The following is a 23,466-nucleotide window of genomic DNA, read 5'->3' as shown; positions in this document are numbered from 1 at the left end:
TTTGTTATCTTTAAACATGTACTAATAAATGCATCAAAGTTTTATAATGATCCGCTGTATAGTTTCTCCAAAAAAAATTCGTAAAATTATACCTTATTTTCAACGTTCTAAAGCAGGCTCCCCCCTTAACGGAGAATTAAATACAAGATATTTTTTCCTTATAAAAATCTTTCTTCTTCGTTATGATGTTCTTTCGTAATTAGGTTGGTACGAATTAATTTTTTATTAAGCAAAGTACAATATATTTAAAAGAAAAATGTCATATCAGGTATATATATATAATCAGGTTACATCTTGTGTTTATTGGGTTACACCCCGTACTCGAGGTTGCGGCGTGAAAGTTTAGTTTCCTAAATAGCTGCTAAAGTTATGTATTATATTATCATGCAGCTACAGACTAGTAAATTGGATAATATCAGATAATAATTAAAGAATACGACAGTATTCTTTATTATAATAAATACTAACGGATTATTATCAAATCTTTTTCCTTTCTTTCCCTGTTCTTTTTTTCTAATTCTTCTTCTGTTGAATATAATAATTCATTCCAGCATCTTTAATTAAATTGACACTTATCTCCGAATAGAACATCTTAGTTTCTCTCGTGAATATTTTACTTTATGCAAATATGACATTTCATCGTGGAATTACCTAATACGCAATATCTAATACGCAATTATTCGTGATAAACACAATGTACTAAGTCCCGTATTCCGCAAATGTACTACTACTACTATATTACAATCCAGGAGAACCATAGTTTGGTCCATAATGCAACTGTACGGATGCACGATTTCCTGGTTCTATCGTGTATGAAGTTGCTATCTAGCATCGTATTGTCTGGTACAGTCCCCGACAAATGGAAGGGCACTTGCGACACAACTAGATATCGAAAACGTTTTGAAAATAACTATTAAATTATTTTCTATTGTTTGCTTTTACATACGTGTAACAAACGTTTCGATGATTGTTGTCCTATTATATATAAAAAGCTATTCTCTTTTAAATATTAAAGCGCAAAAATAAGAATTTCGAGAAATTAGCGAGAGAATCGTAATTGAACATAATGAACAGAAAAATATATTGTGTGCATGACATTTGACCTAATTATTTAACTTTACAGATTTCATTTAAGCTTTAATTCATTAATTACTTTTAAATATATATTTTTCTTATAATAATTATCAAACACAGATTAAAACAACGATATTTTATATGTGATGACGATAATTATATAGAACAAATATTTTGACAAACAAAAACTTGAGATTACTTCTAATCAATAAGAGTACATCCCCAACATGTGCACGTGACGCAGATACGAAAGTCATGTACCTATGTCAGGTATGTAGGTCACGCGGTACGTTTTCTTGCACCCTTTGCACGGTCAGATGGACGGCTATGTGGCAGTTTCGCTTGGTTGTAATTACGCTTTGTTCGACAATACCCTCTACAACATACCAGTCTTTTTATCTCGATACATGATATGCATTAAATTATAAAAGCGTAAGCAATACCTTTGTTCCCTGCAGAATTTTAGAAATTCCAGAGAAAAAAGATATACATTTATCTATCTTTTTAATTATCATTAAAGAGCGCATAAGAATACAGCAGATTCAAATGAACTATTCGTAAACCGCCGAATCCGCGAGTCTCGCGACTGAAAATATAAGATCATCTAAGATAATGAACTTGATCCGAGCAGGATGATTAACTTAAGGTTTCCAACAACCCTAATAAATTAGTACTGAAATTTTTGCGCACTCCACGCGCGGAAGGTCGACGCAACTATAATGCAACTAATTAAAGTTGCGAAAGCTTTTCACCCGAGGCACAGGAGGGCTCCTCTCCCACTAATAATTACTGAAGTTACGTAAATGGAATTTTTTAAAATAATACGTTACGAGACAAAGGGTGTCTCGATACTGGCGGCGACTATACACCCTCATCCCCTCCGATCCGTCAGCGGCGGAGGAAGGTCTGCACGCGCGTGCACGTGTTGCAGCGGATAAATGATTCTGACTATCTAGAACTTGGTCGTTCGCGGAGTAAAGCGACGGTGGCGTTGAAAGGGAGCCTCTAGGAAAAAAAGAGATAGAATCGATATTCTCTCCACTTGGCGCGCGCGAACTTCCCTCCGGCATCCGCGTCGGCATCTCTCTCGCTGATGCACCTACGTGTACGAATTTATCCGACGCTTCCGCAGAGCTTCCCGCCGCGGCCTCCGACGTCACAATATAGAATGCATTTTCGTTCACGGCTGAGCCGTTTTGCGATCCCTTTTGTATACCGCCTTTTTCATGCCAGACTTTCGCGCTCGACCCTTTCCTTCCCCGCTCCCCCCGCTGTCCCCGCGATCGTTCATCCTTTCCTCGGCCGCTTTCATCCCCCTCACCCGCTCGCCTACTACGTTCATCCGCGGCGGGAATGTTTTACTTGGCAAAATGACGTATATCCCTCCGAATGCATTCCCGTATGCAAATCACGCCAGAGAGAGAGAGAAAGAGAGAGAAAGGAAGAGAGGTGAGACTCTGTGGCAGACTATGGGTTATCGATGAGAAACGCGAGCATTACTGGAGATACCGGCTAACAAGAGATCGCGCGTGAGAGTTTCCACGTTTCCACGTTTTTCTCGGATAGAAGTAACGTTATATATTGCCGGACTGAAATAACGCGTAGCAAATAACACTCGGTTTATCAGTTAGCTTGTAAATATGATCAGAAGCTTGAGCAGGTGCGGATTTAATGATGCATAATATATTCATTATTCTGTGTTTTCCTGTAATTAAAGTTACTTTAACTCCGGGTTTAAATAACGCGTTTTGCTAAAATTGATCACTGACTCTTGTATATTTTGTATTTCTGTAATTTAATGTACTTCCACGTTAATTTGTGTTTGATATAATGTATTACATTTACTATAAAACGTTTAAACACGTATTTCAAAGATATACGTTCAATAATATGTATCCAGAAAATTTTCTATTTATTTATTCGTATTTATTTCTATCTTTTGGATCTGGATAGGTAAATATGTACGATCGCAATCGAGAGATCATGTGACCTAGCCCGTACGCTTTTTATAAAACGTAATTGCATCGAAGCGAATAATTATTACGCAGATTTTATATACGATCTATAAGGAACTGTCATATCAGGAGCAATTTTTGCCGTGGATATTACGCAATGGCCTTTTTGCTTCCAACTACCTGCAAGGGATGTGAAGTGCCTATCAACACGGATCAAGAGGTCGCGCAAGAGAGCTTCTAAGGGAAAATTAAAGTCCGTTAAACCCGATATGGTATAATGATTCTTGAACTTTTTCGGAATTGTTGTGCGAATACCGTAATAATAGAATCTCTATTATCACAATATTCTTGTAAACCCTCGTGAACGGTAGCGTGAATGAGATATCCGATATTTCGAGATTATTTCGAATACAAGAGAGAATATTTGACGAAACTCTTCGTCAGAAATATCACAACGAAATGGCAAACGTATATTGAATATCTTTATTGCGACGCGCGATACTGTCGCGAAAGAGCGAACACCAATACATTTATACGGAATAACATGTATACCGCAATCCTCGATGAAGGATTAGTGAAGCATTAACGTCACCTGGATTGAGGACGTAGATTACTACATTCAGATATTTACCATTGCCTGATTGCATAATTAAATTTATTTCTTTCTCTTTCTCTCTCGCGTGAGCGCATGGAAAGGCAGCAAAAGCTATTCCATGCTTTAACCATTAGCTATTACCAGTGGTAAAATCCTCTTCGGATCTGCAAATGGATAGGTATCTGTTGCGTTTTATCGACGCGAATCAAATTTTCATTACATTTGAAATGTACATATTTTTTGTCACTACTCGAAACTCGAGAAGCTTTATTATGGTATGAAGAGTAACGGTATATAAATTAAGTAACGTATTACGACAACGTGATGAATTTTAGAAGTATAAATGCATTATACATTTATTGTGCATGTGTTTCGTATAGTCTAAATTCTACTGTGAAAATTTTACTATAAACTATAGCACATTCAATATAAATTGACTAGAATAAAAGATATGCAGATTATTTACTCGTAAAAGAAATTGTATAATTGATTTACGCGCAATATCATCATTGGCATCGTGATCAATAAATCGAGAACCCCCACATATTAGAAATATTTCTCCTTTATGCAGCTGCTCCTTCAATTATGATATGCAAATTTGTCTGATAACCTCGATGCAGAAAGTTTTTTTCTATTAAAACTTTTATGAAGCACATCCTTCCCTCGTTTTATTTTCATTGCGAGCATACAGGTTCTTTAGTTTAATTTATTTCGTAAGTATATATACGCATATATGCGTTATAAACTCCATAAAAATTGCGAGGCACGGAAATATTGAAAAAGCATACGAAATGGAGAATAACTCTAAAATATTCTGTCTACTTCAATCCAATATAGTATTTACGAACTTCAGTCTTTGTTGCAACGAAGTTTATAGGTTTAAGCCAGATATGTATTTGTATTATTCATCAATATCTATCATATATGCGCTTGCTTTCTCTCCCTGCGGATGGCGTCAAACTTGTGAAGCGTGAGCCTGACGGGACGTCGAAACAAGTTAGCACGAGTAACATCGTCTTACATCGCGTCTGAATATTTGACATAATATGTGTCACGATATATGACTTCCTCTAAACATGTGATATTTTAAAACTTTAAAATATATAAGCATGTTTGTTCCAGTCTACTCAATTCCGTGTACAAAAGATGTGTAAGCCAGTATTCTAGCAAAGACTAGCCAATCAGTTCCTATTTACATTAACCCTTTGACTACGAGCTTCCAAAAGCTGGACGTTCACTGTGTATGACATAGCTGATGTACAGATTGATTGTGATATGCATTATGTAATATCAACTAAATTTTCTTGATAATTTTAACAACGAGGATTGTTAAAATTATCTTTAAGTCATTGCAAGAAAGAAATCAAACGATTGTCATTGCGCGTCTAATAATTGACATTTAACGGAGTAATTCTTATAATAATTTTAATGTCATTACTAATGTAAGATAACTTATTGTTAATTAGTGTTATATGTGATAATGTGATTGCGTTAATACTCTACTTAACCGAAAGTACATTTCTATTCTTGCGACCTGGCGACCTGGTTTGCTCAGTTATGCGAATATAATACGTAGATATCGCACGCATTCAATATAGCTCATCATTCTGCCATTGTACCTCATTATGCATAATAGACAGTTTCCAGAATTCCATACAGGCGGAACTTTTTCATTTGCAGCAAACATTCTGTCATCATCATATTTCTATCTCATTTGTCACCATTACCTATGTTCTTACCATTTTTCCATTTCAGTCTTCCTTTTATAGTTTGCCTTTACAGATACGATAATAGAAAGATAATAAACAGGAAAAGAGCACAAAAAGTAACGTTTTCTTCCTTTTGAATAAATTGCATAAAACTGTTTCTTCTACGAAAAAATTCCACGTAGATATAAGTTGTACTTGCAGAAAGAAAAGTGTAATCGTATCTTGGTTACGCTTCGGAACCGACGTTGTCCTTCACATCCGTCGATAAGCGCCATCCTAGAAAGACAGCTTTAGTATCGAGTTTAACTTGCCCGTAGACATTTTACGAGTCGAATTTTATCGGACGAGTATACGTGTAAATAACAGAACAGGAACGGAAAATAGCCCGAAAAATAGCGGTCCTAAATTCGATTCCGTTTATGTCCTTAGCCTCTTGTATAAATTTCGTAAACAGCCGCTGATTGAGCAACTCGCGCAACAGATCATTGATTGCTAGCCAGTTGTTCACACATTACATATGATTTAATTAACAACGTTCCGCGTGGTACTAATAGCGGATGTAATACACCATTAAATTATCGACAGCAATTACGCGTTTGGCGAGGCGCGCGAATATACCGCGCTTCGTGCGTCTGATGAAAAAAAAACAGCTTAAATGTGTCTAACCGCAATGGAATCTGCTAACGGTTAATTTAGCACGGTTTTATTTTATAACTTCTTGCTTCAAGATGGCATGTAATGGAAAAATTCAATATTCCACGAGATTGAGCAACTATAATTTTGTTAGTATATAAGAGAGGTGAGAAAGAAAGCGCATTGCAGTCGTTATCACATTATCTACGAAGAAAGCCAAGAAGAAAATATAAAAGAAAATAGCTGTCGAGAAAATATTCGTTGTACTTACATTTATGAATCAAAACGAACAGTAATTTATGCTCGATTTATTGAAGATATCTAGCTTTCGTGTCGATAAGACATAAAAAATCATTTCTTTGACAAGAGAAGGAAAACTTTTTAATCATATGAGGAGAGAGATTCAAAGATTCAAAGCAGCAAAAAGCATAATATGACATGGCACATCGAGCTTAATGTGATCGTTTATTATCTGCCTCGTGATATTGCATTTCTGTTCATTACTCCTGACTGTGACAGATAGTAAATGCGCTCCATTTGCATGTTCGTTTATGAAACCCGCGTATCACTGCTAGTTACCACCTTAAATTGCCGATGTCATAAAAGTTGCACTCGCGATAAGGAAAAGCCATTTAAGTTGCGCGCTGCGCGATTAAATCATTTTCGTCTAAATTTCCTTCTGGCGACTCAATTTTCGAAGTTACCGTAAAATTAAAGTATACCTGTCAACATAATGACGTAAGACATGTTAAATTTATAATAAGTACGTGCTGAATACCAGAAGACACTATTATGTATTCTTATACATTACAGTACCAAGTAGCAACGTTTACATTTGATTGATTTAAAGCATCACAACTGCTTGATATCATAATTAAATTATTTAATGTAGATTCTTCTTAATAACAGAAAGTTTAACACATCAGTCTTTTTTGTGGATATAATTGAACAATTCTATTGCCAATTTAATCCAATTGCACGCTTTTTAATCTGAAGTTGTTAATGCATCTACTAGCTAACTGAAGAATTGAACACAGTTTTTTTAAAGATCCATCACGTATTCTCTTTACGAAACTAACTGTGTATGCCGTTTATTATTCGTTTTACGATAGTGCATTTTGCTTCCACGCGTTCGTTACTCGTGCAACAGTAATGCACTTCAATTACGCGATCGTTTGTGATATTCCGCGTTGTTATCGCCAATTGAAATGGTTGAAAGTCATCATAGATGAAAAAACTTTACGCTGGCAGCTCTAATAGATATGGGAATTGCAATACTTTTAAATATCGCATAAGATACAAATAATTTAAGCGTTGGGAATGATAAGACCTATGTGAGCTTTTTACTCTCAATTTAAATAAATTAAATTTTGAATACATTAAATTATTTTTACTACAAATAACTGTAAACGAAATGCTACCATTTCATGCATTTGAAACTTGAAAGTATTCAAAGCGGAATGTGAAGTATATGTAACGATAGGACCTTTTAGGATAGTTTTACTGCTTTCTCTATTTCCCTTAAAAGCGAAATAACAATATGAAAGCCGACAGAATTTATACATACATTTAGACTATTTACATCTATCCCTATTAAATAGAATGGAAAACGTAGAAGAAACGTGAAAAATTTAAAAACCATCAGCACTCGAAATGATATTATCAAATAATTATAAATAATAGTAAATAATTGTACTTGACGCAGGTATAACATTTTAGCTGCCTCACATTATTATCGTTGTACTGATGTTAATCGACTGATACCCTCAAACTTTCTTCTCTTGTAACTGTTCGAAATTTCATATCGGCGCATCGATGCATAAATGCTAACTCGACGCTCGTTGCGTTCGCGCATGCCGGCGTACATACCCGTTCGGGTAATAAAGAGCGTAACCCATCGTATATCGAAGATACATAGATAGAGTTTCGCGATATTACATAGTATACGCGCGTATGTACTGCAACGTGATGCATGCAGATTGGATTGAAGATCATAAGAGAAAAGCGCGTGCGTCGGTGATGTTAAGGTCCTACATCAGAGACGCGAGGCATCGCGACACGCGATGTCACACTACCTGCGTATTAAAACGCGCGTATAAACCGCACAAAGCGGTTAACCGCATAAAGATAAATTCTTAGTTCTATCAAAATATCGGAGTTTTACCATGCAAGAGAAGGAGCGCGAGACCGTGTGACCATTTAATTCATAAAGGGTGCGCCATCGAGGAATTCCCTCCGCGTGTCGCATTCAATAACATTCCGATTTCAAAGGTGCGTCTAGCACCGTGCCGGAAAACGATATGAATTCGCGTGGTAGCTTCGTTTCGACGTACACGTCGGCGGGGTGGTCGGGCGAAAAGTTGCCTTCTGCAAACTGGAGACTCGAAACCGCGGCGGATGCGTGGTTAAAAGCTTGTCGCTTTTCCGCGCGACCTGCAAAGCGTTCCGCGGATGCGCCACCCGAGAGGCGCGAGTTCTCCAAAACCTGCGAAATTATTCTTGCGTGAATTATTCATCTACTGCCATCAATTGTTTATTCCCGCTCCCAGCGAGTAACGTGCATACGTGCATATGTGCGTATATGTGTGTGTGTTTGCGTGCACGTAATTCGTTATTAACGTGCATGCACGAGCGCGCCAACTAAGTAATTAAGCACACTTAGTGCGGTTTGTTCCGTTCGTTGATGCATGTGGATTTTGCAGGTGTTTATCACATTTCATTAACTAATGGCGTCACATCGCTCTCGCACCTCTGAAATTTCCTCGCGATTTCTTTTACCTCTCCCGTCTGAAAACGACTCTTTTGTTATTGATTTACTCTGTATTGAAATAATTCTTTTCACATACGTATCTGTTTTATCGTAATAATCCTATCGAGATATCACATGTTGTTATAATCCGCACTATAGATTTCGAGCGCTGGTACAGTCGTAAATAAAATTGAAGACTTGCGGACATTTCCACGAGCAACAGTTTTCGGTTTGTTTACGGGAATATCTATCGTTAACTGTTTTTACCTTGAAACTAACTTATAAAAGTTTGTGAGGTGTGAAAAGCGTGGCAAATGTCACCGAGTACAAATTTAACCATGAGGATGGAGCTCTGACGATATTCAATAAAATCTATACTTCATATTACGTACGTACGTACTTCGTATTGTGTTCTGCAATACGCGCGCGCGCGTCTCTCGCGTTATGATCGACAAGCTCCAAATTCATTTCGTCGCATTTCATTCCTTTCCGCTTGACAATTTCCGCTCGAAGCGAAGCGTTCTTAGCTTGGAGCAGCGATAGAAATAGCGAAGAGCGTGCACACCCTACGAGTGTGTTAGACATGCCTTCCTTTTAAAGCACGCACAGTCAGAGAAGGGTGCCACCGATACGATTTTCACGAAACGTTCTATTATTTCCAAACCTCGGATTCCATCTGAAATTGGTCACTCCAAGAACGCGATTAATATCGCCAATAATAGATTATTACGAGATTATTTCCGTAAACGATGGCTGTGTATCGTCGAATAATTAATAATTGTTTTTATCAGATTGCAAATGTATTTCAGTGATCAAAGAGAGACGAGCCGCTTGGCACATTAGAGAACCAGGGGCTTGAAGTAGCGTTTCTGCGGGAGATACGTAAACGCTTTCATAAATAAATTAATGTTGCTGCTATGTGCGATATCATCTGTCTGTAAGAGCTCGTGATAGCACGTATTTTTTTTTCATCGTTGCGACATGGCACACGCGTGTCACAATGGTGTGCCTCCGCCTCAGAGAATACAGTCTCGCCGACGTTGTTCGCTTTGTTTTTCGGGTCAGACAACGCGGATCTTGAATACAAACGAACTCAGCAGCTTGTCTGCTGCAGAGAAGCATATTCCTTTCACCGTACGATGACGGGTAAATGTAGGAAAACTTTCTTCAAATTTCAGCGATGCGAGGAAATTCATGCATTTTGCAAATTGGACGGTTGTAATTTTACATGTGCAATTTTAGACACGAACTTACAGAGAGAAGATATAATTGCACTCATAATTATATCGCACTCACAGTCACGAACGCGCGATTAAATTTTTAGCAAGCAAACATTCGTAATTCAAACATGTTTGAGTTAACATTTTTCCTCGACACACGCATCATTTACAGTGCGTAACATTAGGTAACGTTCTAATATGGCAATATAACATTTTTGTTAACTTGCTCTCGCAAAAATTGTAACTTCCGAAAATTGACATCTCCGCCACGTAATCACGACGCCGGGGCAAATGAGAGGATTTTTACGGCCGTCTGGAAAAAGCTCACGCAACAGGAGCAACGGATTTCAATCGCTCCACACATTCGCAGTATTAAAACATCGTGCAAGCGCGCATTCTTGGGAGGACGCGTGTGCATATGAAACAGCGACTGGGTGGCACGTCCGCAGACTGTCGAGGCGTCGCGATTGCGGTCCCGGGGAATATTCCCTCGTTTTCGTACGACGTCTTCGCCGTTGTCGCGGAATCTTGAGCAGCCGCAGTGGCGGGGAAGCCCGGATTTCGCTTGTAAACGACGCGCGTGACGGAAAGTCCCCGTCGAAATTTCTTATGAGTACCTCGAGTACCGAGTATCTATGACCCAGCCGGGGGGTGGTTCTCTCGGGGATGCAATCTTGAAATGTACGTTCCACCACGAGCAGGCAGAAACGACGAAGACGGTGTTTCATCGCGAGGTATGCGACTACGCGAACGTCCGACTGCTTTATTAATGCTCGGCGCGGGCACGCGACCGTGTTATTCCGTGCTTTTGGAAGGAAACATTTGTGGAGCGCGGGCGTTCCGATTCTTATGACCCTTTTACCGTATTTCTTCTCGCGTCTCCTCAAGCCGTCATGGGATGCGGTCGAACTCCTTTCTGCGACTCGGTAAACCCGCCCGTCTGGAGCTACGTTTGTAAATGAAAGACCTTTTGATTCCGCTAAGCGAGGAAAATGAGGTAGTATAATAATGAATGCAGAATAGCGCGTACTCTTCTCGTTCTCTCCTTTTTTAACATTAAATATATGAATAAACTTTTTATCTGTCTATGTATAATATCTACATTTGTTCATTCGTTTTTATCAGAACATTTATATAGTAACAGTGATTGATAAAATTGGATTTTTGAAATTCGATTAATGCTGGCCTTATCACTGTTATCTCTTTTCTGTACGCGAAGCAGATAGCACATTATCGGATTACATCGTTAAACTCCGTGCTCACTTTTATCCGCGTAAATTTTATGCTATTACATCCGTTAATGTGTACATGCATCATGATACCGGATGGCCGCAAGAGGCTATGCCTAAGGGTATAATAAAATACTCTGTCCCTCTCTCTCTCACACACACACACACGCACACGTATATACCTCTTGGCGCGACCCGCATGAGTGAGTTAAAACGATGGAGAAACAAAAAGCAATGCCCGTTCATCTGTAGGACTTCCGGGTCGATCATGATCGATCGGGAAAGAATCGCAGGGGCTTTGCGCTACCTCGTCCCACGGAAAGCTAAGGGGTAAAAAGGGTACGTTTCTTCCTCTCCCGTAGCAACAGCAAGTTAACCGCTATCTGGAAAATGCTGAAAAACATCCTTTCTTGCGCAAAGGGAAATCCGGACGAAGCGTAGTTTGTCGGTCGCCTCTCGCGTCGCACTATCGAATCGAACCCGATCGTCAAATAAGAATGTTTGTCGCGAATTGAGTCTCGTTAGATTTTTCGCATCACTTAAGGGCTGAGACAGTGAAAGCGGATCGTAAGAAATGATAAATTCTCATAAATTTGCATATAATCGTGTCAAAAAGACGATTTATTGTATTATTTACAAGGTATTAAAATTTACGCATGTTACGCTAAATAGAGGAGATTGTAAATTATACAGTTCTAAGCTAGCTTTCCATCTTTCTGCGGAAACAAGATTTTTTCTCTTTCTTTTTCTCTTGCGAGTAATCCAAGTGAGATATCATCTTCGAACACATTCCATTTTTGTCGAGGAGGAATACGTCAAATACCTCGTGAAATCTAACAGAGCGGAAAACAGGAAGATCACTCAGTTTTACTGAAATTTTGGTATCATGCATAAATGAAACATCATTCCATCTCTTTATCGTGAAGAAGAAGACAACGAAAACTAAAATCTTAACAGAGAAGCATCTCACATATTTACAGTGAATATTAAAAATGCTACAAAATTTCAAGATCTGAGTATATCTATTCCTACAATTTTGCATTCCAAGTATATAACGGATAACTTTCAGTAGCAAAAAAAAGCAACTTGAAATTTACTGTAACCAGATTGCCGTTGAAAGAGTGGAACAAAGCACGTCTTCGTTCGCGCTGCTAGAAAATCAGATTAAAAGTTCCGTTTCGTCCGATTTGAAGTACGAGTTCATCAAACGTTAAAGTTTCTATTTTTTATCTGTTGAGTGTCGTATCTCATATTAATGAGATTTAATAATAATAACTAATTTCTTTTATGCGCACTGGTCTGCGAACTATTCAACATCCCAGCATTTATTCGCGGTGTACGCGCCGACAGTACGCTATCGAAGTGACTAATCGAGAGTTTCACGGAACATTTACCATCGTTTTTATTTGAAGTATCTTCCCGGCCTCGATTCAGCCGACAGCTGGCGATCGATCACTCATCCAGCGCATATTATGTAAGCGCTCATCAAGCTGATCAATGACGCAGACACGCCCGCTATTTCTATGAGTATCAAATAAAGAGGGGAATGAAACGTAACTATCGAGAAAATGTTCCGCTCGTATTTATCAAAAATCGATTTAACGCAAGTAGCATGTTCCCCGAGTTAATTTAAACAATTGAAACTTTTCGGGATTAATTCCGGATATTCTTAATGAACATTGCGAAACGAAGCTCATGAAATATTTCGCGATCTAATTAGAGATGTCGTATTATAAATTAGTCATTCTGCATAAAATCATTTTTGGTACCTTCGTATTATGAATTTCTGTAATTGTATGGATTATTATATAATAATGCACGAACAAGCGCGCGCGCAATCCTATTATAATAATTATTAATAATCAAATAACACAGCGCTAACGTACTTGATTATTAAATAATTAAATAACCTATGTTGCAATACGTTAAATAGTGGATTGAGTTCACTTTGACTGTTATCAATATATCACATAGATTGTTATGGTTTATTATATGATATCGAATAATACCACGTCATACTAGAAATATCAACATTGTTTGCATTCATAGCTTGTATGAAAATACAGAATCAGCAATTTTAATCACATTTTCCTCGCAACTCACGCAGTGTATAGTGAAACAAGGAATGTTCTTGGGCACTTAGGAAAAAGATCTCTCACTGATGAGGACATCACCGAAGGCGTAAATCTTCTCTGATCTCTGACGGTCATAAATCTCGGGTAGGAGCGACTTCCGGGATTTCCCTGGGCTTTAAAAGCGAATTTAAAATAGATTTCGCAGTAATCGCCTGGTATCCCGCTTTGTTCGGAGCAGATAGTTACGACGAACAGATCGTGTAATCCAGCAGTCCTTCTACGTATTGAACAATTTTAGCGAGAGAGAAAGAAAGAGAGAGAGAGTGCGGGATAATTTCTCAGGTACAGGTAATTTCTTCTAAAGTGACGTCTGCAGTGATTATTGCCTTTTTTCATTAAATTCCTTAAAAATGTGCACAACAGTTTTTACAGAACAGTATTTCCACCTGAATAATTTTCTCAATTTGATAATAATTAAATTACCGGAACGTATAAATATAATAAAATGCACAGAAGTACGATAACGATCGATAAGCCGCGTAACAGACGCGAATACAGGTATATCAGCCGCAGCAACTTATAAATCGAAATATCAAACGGCGATATGGAAATGGCGATTGCACGACCGACGTAAAAGTGTAATCGAAGAAATATTTTATATGAAATATCCCTCGCCCCGCGTCTTGACAGTCGATTCATCGCGTGCGCGCCCGTCTCTTATTCAAACGCGCAGTGAACGCGCGTCGAGACGAGATCCGAAGTCGCGAGACCGTAGGTCTTCTAATAAATCTTCCCGCAATCCCGATCGATCGTAAATCGCCGGGCTACAAAGAATAGCGGGCATTTCCGCCCGGTGGCACGGAAACATTGGATTCTTCTTCCCGGGCTTGAAAAGCGAACCTCGGCTCGGATGCGACGACGGTGGCGGGCGGTGCACCAGAGTGTTACGTCAGGGTGCAGCGTGCATCCAGGATTGCGGGGGTGGCGATAGGGAAACGCAGCATCGTCGCGATAGTTTGTGCATAAGCGCGAACACCGAGACACCGGCTCGCTTTATGCACGCCGTGTGCTTTTTAAACGGAATTTATGTTAATCCGTTCGCCCGCTCCAGGGAGATGTACCGCGAATCTATGGTACGAGAGAGGGTATTTTTGGCGAATTGGACGGGTAAACCCAGAGGATTAGTCGTGGGGTCGATATATATGAGATACAATGCCTCGATCGAGTGGATTTTGAATTTGGCCGAGGAAACGGTAATATTTTCGAAAAATTAATGACAAGCTTGAAAAATACAACTAACGAAAAAGTAAATATTAATGATATATTAGGGAATGCTTTTTCCTCAAGTACAATGTATAAAATGTGCAATATAATGTAAATTTTATATGTTCATGAAGCATTTATTACAGTTGTACAATGTATCGAGAGAACTTGATATTTTATATATCACAAAGAATATAAAATGATAAGTACTTAAAAGAATGCTTTTAATTCAATCTGCGTGCACAATTTTCAAAGAGAAAAGGTGGAATTAATGAATTCAAAAATGTTAATGTATAATCATCAATTAATGAACTATAAAAAATAAATCCGACTAATTGAGGTGCCATTACATGCTAAAACGGCTGCGGCTATAACTCACAGTAAGTTAAACAGAGAGAGCAGCTCGAGCCGCGCCCAAGTTGCAAACGCATTTAATCTGAGTTTAATTCGTAAATGAATTTGATCGGAATTTGATTTGTGGATGTGTAGCACGCTTGATGCAGCCAAGAAACAAGTTGCAGCGAATCCAGAGGACGATGTTGGGAACATCAAGTTGCCCGAACTTTCGCTGTCTTGATTTAGTAGTTCGCTAGGATGATCCAGGTACTACTCGCATTAAATTGATATATAGGATGTGTAGGATAATTCCAAACGATATTGAGAGAGAGTGAAAGCGAGCGAATAGGAAGGAGGGAGAGAGAGAGAGAGAGAGAAAGCGCACAAGAGAGGTGAACATTACGTATCTGTTAAATATCTTGGGATCTCAATCTCGAAATGAAATTCCGTTAAAATGAAATTTTTCTTAATGCTGAAGAGGTAAGCAACGAGCCATGAAGGAGTAATTCTTGCAATAAGTCTCGCAGGATTCTCACCTGCCACTAAACCATTCAGGTTCGTAAAATAACGTCACGTTACGTCCCGGTAATGCACGCGTTTAATGACACGCTAACCCATCGCAGAGACACCTCGGAGAATCTTACGAAATAGCGTCGAAGGAACAGCACACCGTTTCGCATGAAAAGAATTCCCAGGAATGTACTTACGTGCGCAGGTGGCAGGGCGCGGAAACGCAACTTTTGCGACAGCTTGCGCGTAACTTGCGGTACAACGACGTTTCCGCGTCCCGCGTGTCCAAAGTATTGATCGTAAACGGATCGTAAATGGATTATGCTAATGCTATGGAGTGCTTAAATAGTTAAAATCGTCATTCAAAGCTATTATCATCATATGTGCATCGTATGCCGCGATTTACGAGCAGAGCAGATAATAAACCGAGAAATTTGCGTACGATGTGTTTGTTTAAATCATTTGATTGAAAAACACAACAAATTGTTCTTTTAAACTGTCAGCGAGGAATTAAATGTAATATAAAATATATCAACAATTCTCACGGTTACCGTTATTATTTATGTTACGTTGACATTTTCATACGACGTAATACGGACATAACTTTATTTCTCTTTGGTGAATGCACAGTCAGTTTATTGTGTGCGTGCCTCTTTGCGCGATCATTTTCGATATCAGTAGATGCACCTTTGACGAGTGAAAACGTTGTTATAGCCAAAACTGAAAAACGATATCGCGTTGCATTTTTTGGGCGAGAAGAGAGAGAGAGAGAGAGAGAGAGAGTGAGGAAAGAGGGAGGGAGAGAGAAAGAGAGAGGTATAGAAAGAGATGGGTCGGCTTTTTCGCTTCGTGGAAAACTGCCAACGCGAGCATGATTGCAATTATGAGTGCACCGGCACGTCGTTGAAACTAATTCAACACCCGCAACAGCTTGCCCGTAACTCCAGCCGCGACAACGCGTCGCTTTGCATTCAGTTCGCGTATTTCCAACGGAATTTAATGTTAATCGGTAATAGCGGCTGAAAATTGAAAAGTCCACGATATAAAAAGAACCGGAAGAACCAGTGTTCGTTTTGTCGCGATGTTTTTTCAACCAAATCTCGTTTTCTCAGTTAAATGCGAGGAAGTGAAACGCGAGGAAACAACTTGTAGAACATTGCTCTTGGAGGATGTCTAGTGAGAAGCTTCTCAAGTCCACAGATAAATCGGAGACTCGAGATCCGACACGTTGCGCGAGCAAAGCAAGGGAAAAATGTGTCGTGAAAGCTTATTAATAATAAAAGTGACGAGGGAGTTTGATGTGTAACTAACAAGAGATTCTGCCTGTTACCATTTTCATGTGCACCACGTGACAGAGGATCGTTTATCATCGAGGAAGTGTCTTCCTTCAGAATAAACGACGCCTTTATTATACAAATAGGTCATGTCTAAATTATTGAAAACTTGATCTACTTTTCCTATTCTTGAATCTATTTCTCTCAATCGAGAAAAGAAAGATTTTCTTATAAATTATTTTAAGTAATCTCACATCAGGAAAATTGCGTGGAAAATTATGATAGAAATCTGCAGAATATATTTCGTATCTCTCTTTTTTTACACACGCGCTTACCACTTTCGCATAAGTTTTGAATACGCGACGATCCGCGGCTGCTTAAGCAGACGCACGCGGAATACGCTACGATATGGTGAAAGGAACTGCTCAAGATGGAGGATCGGATTCCGGAAGTTTGGCAGGGGCGGGATACGCGGGCCAAAAGAAAAAGTTGGCTCCTTTCTCCACCCACGGAGTGCAAATGCATGGCGTCGCAACAAAGCAAGGGTGGCAGCGTTTCGCGCTGCAACAGCTTGCCCATAAGCCGTCGACGCCGTTACCGCGTTGCTATAATTTATATTCAGCACGTAGACCCTTCGCGTAACCGGCTTACGTAGTCCGTCGTCGTTGACGGCAAAGGGTAGGCGATATGTAGGGAAGGAAGCGGCCTGGTTTCGTAGACGATACCACCTTCCTGCCCGGTAGAATGAAGGTCTTTTCAGTTTATGAAACGTTAGTCAAATTGGCCGCATGCGCAACGTCAAGAGGCAAAAGGCTTTTCCCGCCTCCTGTATGCGGCCGAGCGATGCGAGACTCGAGCAAAGTTTCAGATCCCACGGCATTAGGCAGGGATTTCCATAAATAAAGGGAAGAAGAGCGGACGCTTTATGAAATTTCTGAGGCCGCGGGAACAAGTCTGCTTCTCCCGGATATTTACCGGAGGAGCGCGAAGCTCGCGCTACGAACTCCGATGGATAAACAATTTGTCGGACTATGATTGTGCTTTGCCGGCGTAATAAATACCTTCACGTGCGCGCGAGCGAAAAGCGGATGAGCGCCGATACGTGCCTGATCGAACGGGAAATAGCGGAAGAAACAGAGGGGGCACGTTTCTCATTACCTAGGAAAAGGCGCCGATCTTCGGGAGCAACGACTTCGAATAAATGGCACGACGCGACGATTATGCTCCCCCGTTTCGTGCGCTGTGACATCGTATCATCCAATGTATGTCACGGCATTCCGCCAGGCTGTTATCAACTCGCAAGTACACTAATCCGCATTCTACTGACGTGCATCCGTCCGCTGGAGCAAGACGCAAGAGCCGGACTTGAACGTTGTTCTGAACTCGAAATCATTTTAGGAACGTAACTCCGAGAGGAGTTACGTCGCAAAATAATTACGCGCGTGTCAATTAGCAACGCTCGATACCGCATGAAGAGTGCAAAGAATAAATAAATGGATGAACGTCTCATTACAATTTCAAAATTAATTTCAATTTCAAAATTGAAAATTTAAATCCAAATGTATTGTCTTCCAATGTTTCAATATTCGTACTCGTACATTTGAAAATTATCCCTTATCGAAACAAAATCCTTTTAAGCGCGTGTAACTGTATCTCGTTATGTATAATGTGAGCATTCGCTATCTGTACAATAAATTCATGAAACCACGCAAATTGCAAGTGCGAAAAGTTTAAGGAATAATTCTGGAAATAAATTTTGATGTCGTTGGTGAATAGCCTCTCTCAATGCGCTATACAGCGGCACAATGAGAAATAGCCGTGGTTTATTGTCTGCCACGAAAACTTACACCGAAAGCCTTTTCAACGAAAAGCAGAGGAGGAAAGTTCCCTCTTTTTGCTCTTTTCTTTTTTTTACAAGCAAGATAACGCCTACCTCGCTGCCGACGTAGCTGCGATTTTGTGTGCGCCGTTACGACGCGGTTGCAAATGAAAGCGCCGCAGATGCAGTTTGCAGTTACGTTCGCTCTCAACACGTGACAGGCAAACCATTTACAGGAATAGTTTATTTCATGCTATTTCTAGAATGACAGCCAAAACGCGGACACAAGCCCGCAAATATCTTTTTGTACATGCGAGTAGCACGATCTGTCAATCTTAGAAATCATTACACTTCCCCTTTTTCAATACTAACAACTTATTTGACGCAAACCAGTCAAACTATAAATTATAAATATCGTTAATCCAGAAAGTAATAAATGTCATGAAAATAAAATATAATATGAATTATATAACTAAAAACTTGCAATTTTATAATTTAAAATTGTAACGTCAAATTTGTTCATGTCGGCTCGCTATTCGTTTAATATCAGTTATTGATTTTAAAGAACAGGGAAGTGAGAATATAATTTTCAATAGGTAAAATATATTTTTTACACAATACGTGATGTGTTTCCGAAACAATTTCAAACTTTCCTTCGAAGGAAACCCGTTTCCGTATCTACATCCTCCAGCTTCTCTCTTAGATATTATTTTCGTCCTCGTTTTCCACTTCCATAGATCGTAGACAAGCCGGGCTTTTACCCTTAGCTCATTGCGAGACTGCACAACGCAGGTCATAGACGTCCTATTGAACGACGAAAAGAGAAACGTCGAGAGCTCACTGTACGATAGACGCTTTGATAATAATGTAGCGTAAGTCCAGTTCGTGAGGAGGATATGGGAAAAGATACGAGGGAAGGTGGTCTTTCACACGTTAACTCGGCAGCATTGAAACGACGGAATGAGATAGTTTGCGAAATATATTATGAAAAATTTGTTAAAGTTCCATCCTCCATCCAAAGGAAATTACACTATGTTTTTCCGAACCGCTGATTATAAAAATTTGTCTCTGAAAAACAAACGAGGGAGAGAAAAAGCAAAATAATATATGCGCATTGAATTAAAAAATCACTGTAATTCTATGTTACAAATAATTTATGTTTCAGTTATAAAATGAAAATGTTGCTTTCATATTTATATTACTTTTTGCATAAATTTCAACCTGAATTTACTTATTCGCACTGAGTTTTTGAAAAGCTTACAAAGGTTTACCGAGTTTCCCAACTTGCAATCTTTTCTGCTTTTTATGAACAAAAATATCACTTGTCAAAATATTCCTAACAAGCTAAGCTCGAGAACAAAGTAACAATTTGATATTTTCTCGTAGCAAAAGCAATTTCCTAGAAAACTCGCGAACTACCTCTCACGTGATATTGATGAGAAATAAAATTCTGCTTTATTGAATTCAATTCATGGAGAGTGCTTTATTAAAGTTTACGATATTGCAAGATTAGTGACTTCTCAAAGAAATCCTTTCAATATTCCATCATAATACGAGTTTTCTTATACAAGTATTTAATAATAATACTGTTAATAATAATGTTGGATTATTAATCGCTACTAATGCATGAAAGACTTAGAATACGCACCACTTAGCATATTAGCACAGTGCATAATAGCACATGATTCTCTCGTTCCATTGAAATAACAAGTCTTGAACACGACGATTTAATTCATAACGACCACTTAATGCACCCCGCGTGCAACCTCTAAGCCAGCACATGACTTTGATATCTTCATACGTGTATGCGTATCGATAAATCTGTGTCATGTATCATCACGTGATAGTATGCGAATTAACAAAAGTATCGAAATGCGGATTAACATATTTATAGCTTTCTGCTTAAGTACGTTTAACTGTTTTTATCCTAGCATTACGGGCGCTATTACCGCATTACTGCGTGATGGAAAGTTAAGTACACGCGGAAAAATGGTCCGTTAATTGCGTAGGTACCTAGCTAAACCCGTGGGATTGGAATTACGCGTCTTGGATGCGATCGTTTAAATTATGACCGGCACTTAATGCACTCCGTATGTAACTATATAAGCGCCGGAGTGGCTCGACAACTTCGTACAGGCAACACGCCAGGAACTCGTAATTGTTTTGAATTAACGATACTTTAGCTTTGCCCAACCGTGAACCGTTACACGGTCCGTCCACGATTTTAGATCCAATCGGAACAGTCGCATACAACTACGTTACAAAAAAAGAGAGAAAACGAGGAACTATTAATCACAATATAAAAGTATCAAGATTTGTTAGCGACATTAAATGTTGCATTTTAACATCATCTGGAAAACCGCTTTTTATCTGACTCCAGTTGAAAGCATTATTTTTTGCGCTAAAATGCAAATTCACGCGCGACCATTAACTGGCGAAACAAATTTTGATGGTTTTTCGGTAAGGAAGAAACGGTTGACCTGCTTTTTGAGGCCGTGACACACGACGCCGTTAAGCCCGGTTTAATCAATGGACGTGCCACGTTGCAACGTACATGTATACATACAGGATAGAACATATATATTACGTATCCAAATACTAAATAAAAATGAATATTTTACAAATTTTTCAATAGTAAAAAATACGATCTTTATTTGATCTCTTATTGTATTGCATTTGCAGAATTTGAAATGTGTATCAAAATTAAAAAATCACCAATATGTCAATCATATTTAACACATTTTAAATTGTTGTTGTAATATATCAAACAGGCTCTATGATGTTTATGAATATTTTATCCTTATTTAAAATATTTATTGACGTATTAAACAAACGTCATGTCCAAATGGAAATTGACACGACAATGTAACATTGATCAAGTTTGTCTTTACTTAATATAGTACAGGGAGCAAAATAAATAAAATAATTGATTAATATGGAATAATCAATAACCGGCGTAAAATGATATTGGACGAACGTTACGCACGCTTGATAAGGACACGTATAATGGCGCATTTGCAGAATGGCGGGCATTTTTCTTTCCCAAAATGCACGAATGCCGAAAGTTATATTAAGGCAAATGTATGCCGAGCAGCCACGAGTGATGCTTATGACGCAGTGAATTATTGGCGAGCATCACGGGTAATGTTCGTGACGGGGAACATATTAAAAGCTTGATATATTATCCCCTTGCCAAGAGAGAGTCTTGCGCGTTTAATCGAAACTATCTTAAGTATCTGTAACTACTGGACACATCAGATGTCGCAAAGAATGCGGGTCTTCTTTAATTGTCTTTTCATGCGCTCGTTCAACTTGATAAGCGGGTTCAAATTTAATCCGAAACACAAATGAAACAAGAAATTTTATGCACTATATAGACGCATTATTATAATTACAACATTGTATAATACAATATATAATTATAGAAAGTACACGTATTCTATTATCGTATTCGTGCGGCGGAGCAGGGACGGACGATGGTAACGAGAACGCACGTACCTTGTCGAGGTCGAGGTCTTCTTGAGAATTGAGTTCCGGGCAGTTGAAAATGTCCGTATTGATGGCGTTATCGCCCTTACTCAGACCAGCGAACACCAACACAAGCACGCACCACTTCATCGTTCACGTTGACCCGAACTAATTAAGCGCGATCCTTACAAACCCCAATTACGACGGGCAATTAATGCGGTGGCTCCCAGCCTCGCGAGGATGTCAAAATTTCAACTTTCGTACTCGTATGTATCACTCTAGGACGTTAATTTTCCACGCAGGTATGCATCCGTTCGGCCGTATCCGCTACCATCGGCTCTGCTATATGTTAAGAAAATCCCTACGAGTATTTGTCAATTATACGTGCCTTCCCACAGTCAACATCCCCTCTTCGAGTGCTATTTCAAGCTGGTCCAGTTGGTTTTCTCATGCGCGTATATACGTGACGTCCCAGTTTTCTATGAAGATAATAAAACGCTTCTTCGCAGCAGCATCGCGATATTTGTCGTAATATTTCCAAATCAATCGAGTCACGCGACTCCACGCCGTCTCTGTCTTGCTCTCTTTTCCCTCTCTCTTTTACTCGTCCTAGTGCTATTATTATCTGACCGTTCCGCACTCGATGCTGAAACGATTTAATTGAAGGCGTCCAGCGCGCCTGGACCGTACCCACTTCTGGTCCGTGATGCCTCTTCAGCGCATCGTGCCCAATCGCTACGATTTTTCACGATTTTTCAGTGTACTTTCGATGTCGCTTTTCCGCGTGATTACCAGCAATAATCAGAGTATCACGCGCTCAAAAACGGTGCCCACGTGGGAAATCTACGAGCGCCGCTTCTCCCAGGTGTCCATCCTAGATCCTCGGAGGATCTATCGATCTCTCGCTTTTTACTCGAACGAGAACTGCGAAATACACTGTGTCACGATAGATCCCTGCTACTGCGTGATTGATTAACGAGCGAGCAATGCGACGATCACTGCCGACGATTCTTTTTCTCTCCTGCAAACACTCGTGGAAGGGGAGACTGAAAAAGACGCGACTGTCCGAGGACTATCTTCTGCGGCACTCAGTAGTAGAATCTCCGATAGTCAGACCGGATGTCTCTGCCAACGAATCCTGGAGGATAATTCCCGAGAAGCGGGCAGAAACTCGGTGATGATATAATCGAGGGAAGCCGGGAGCTCGCCTCGCCGACGAGAATTCCGCACAATTCCGCGCGAGATGAAGTTCGGAGTGTCTCTCGGTCCCGGCTCGCGTCGTCGTTTTCAATTTCCGTTTTGCTCTTCGTGGCGAGTTGCGAGTCGTGAGTTCCCTCGGACGGACACAGAGACACAATCGCGCTCACGAACGAGAGACGCAGCGTTGCTTCCGATGCGCGAAATCGTGAAACTCGATTCGCGATGATAACTCGCGCTGATGACTCGCGATGACGACTCGCGATTGCGTTCGCGATCGAGCAGGCAGGAGGGATGCGTACGCGACGAAGTCGGAGGGCACTCTGACGTTCCCAGTCTGCTGCGCTGGTCCTCGTTCGG

At 39.7% G+C, this 23,466-nt stretch overlaps 1 protein-coding gene across 1 annotated transcript in view; it reads right to left on the bottom strand.

Annotated features, from left to right (window-relative positions):
* LOC105281242 overlaps window positions 1–23,466 on the bottom strand; it is a 59,369-nt gene extending 35,903 nt beyond the window's left edge. Inside the window, exon 1 of the mRNA XM_011342332.3 lies at window positions 21,940–23,466. Within this exon, the coding sequence (XP_011340634.1) occupies window positions 21,940–22,059 (120 nt within the window). The 5' untranslated portion in view covers window positions 22,060–23,466. The remainder of the gene's footprint in view (window positions 1–21,939) is intronic.

This window comes from Ooceraea biroi, chromosome 6, assembly GCF_003672135.1.
Source record: "Ooceraea biroi isolate clonal line C1 chromosome 6, Obir_v5.4, whole genome shotgun sequence".
NCBI classification, from domain to species: Eukaryota; Metazoa; Arthropoda; class Insecta; order Hymenoptera; family Formicidae; genus Ooceraea; species Ooceraea biroi.
Note: the sequence above shows the minus strand (reverse complement) of the source record. Positions and strands in the feature narration are given on the sequence as shown.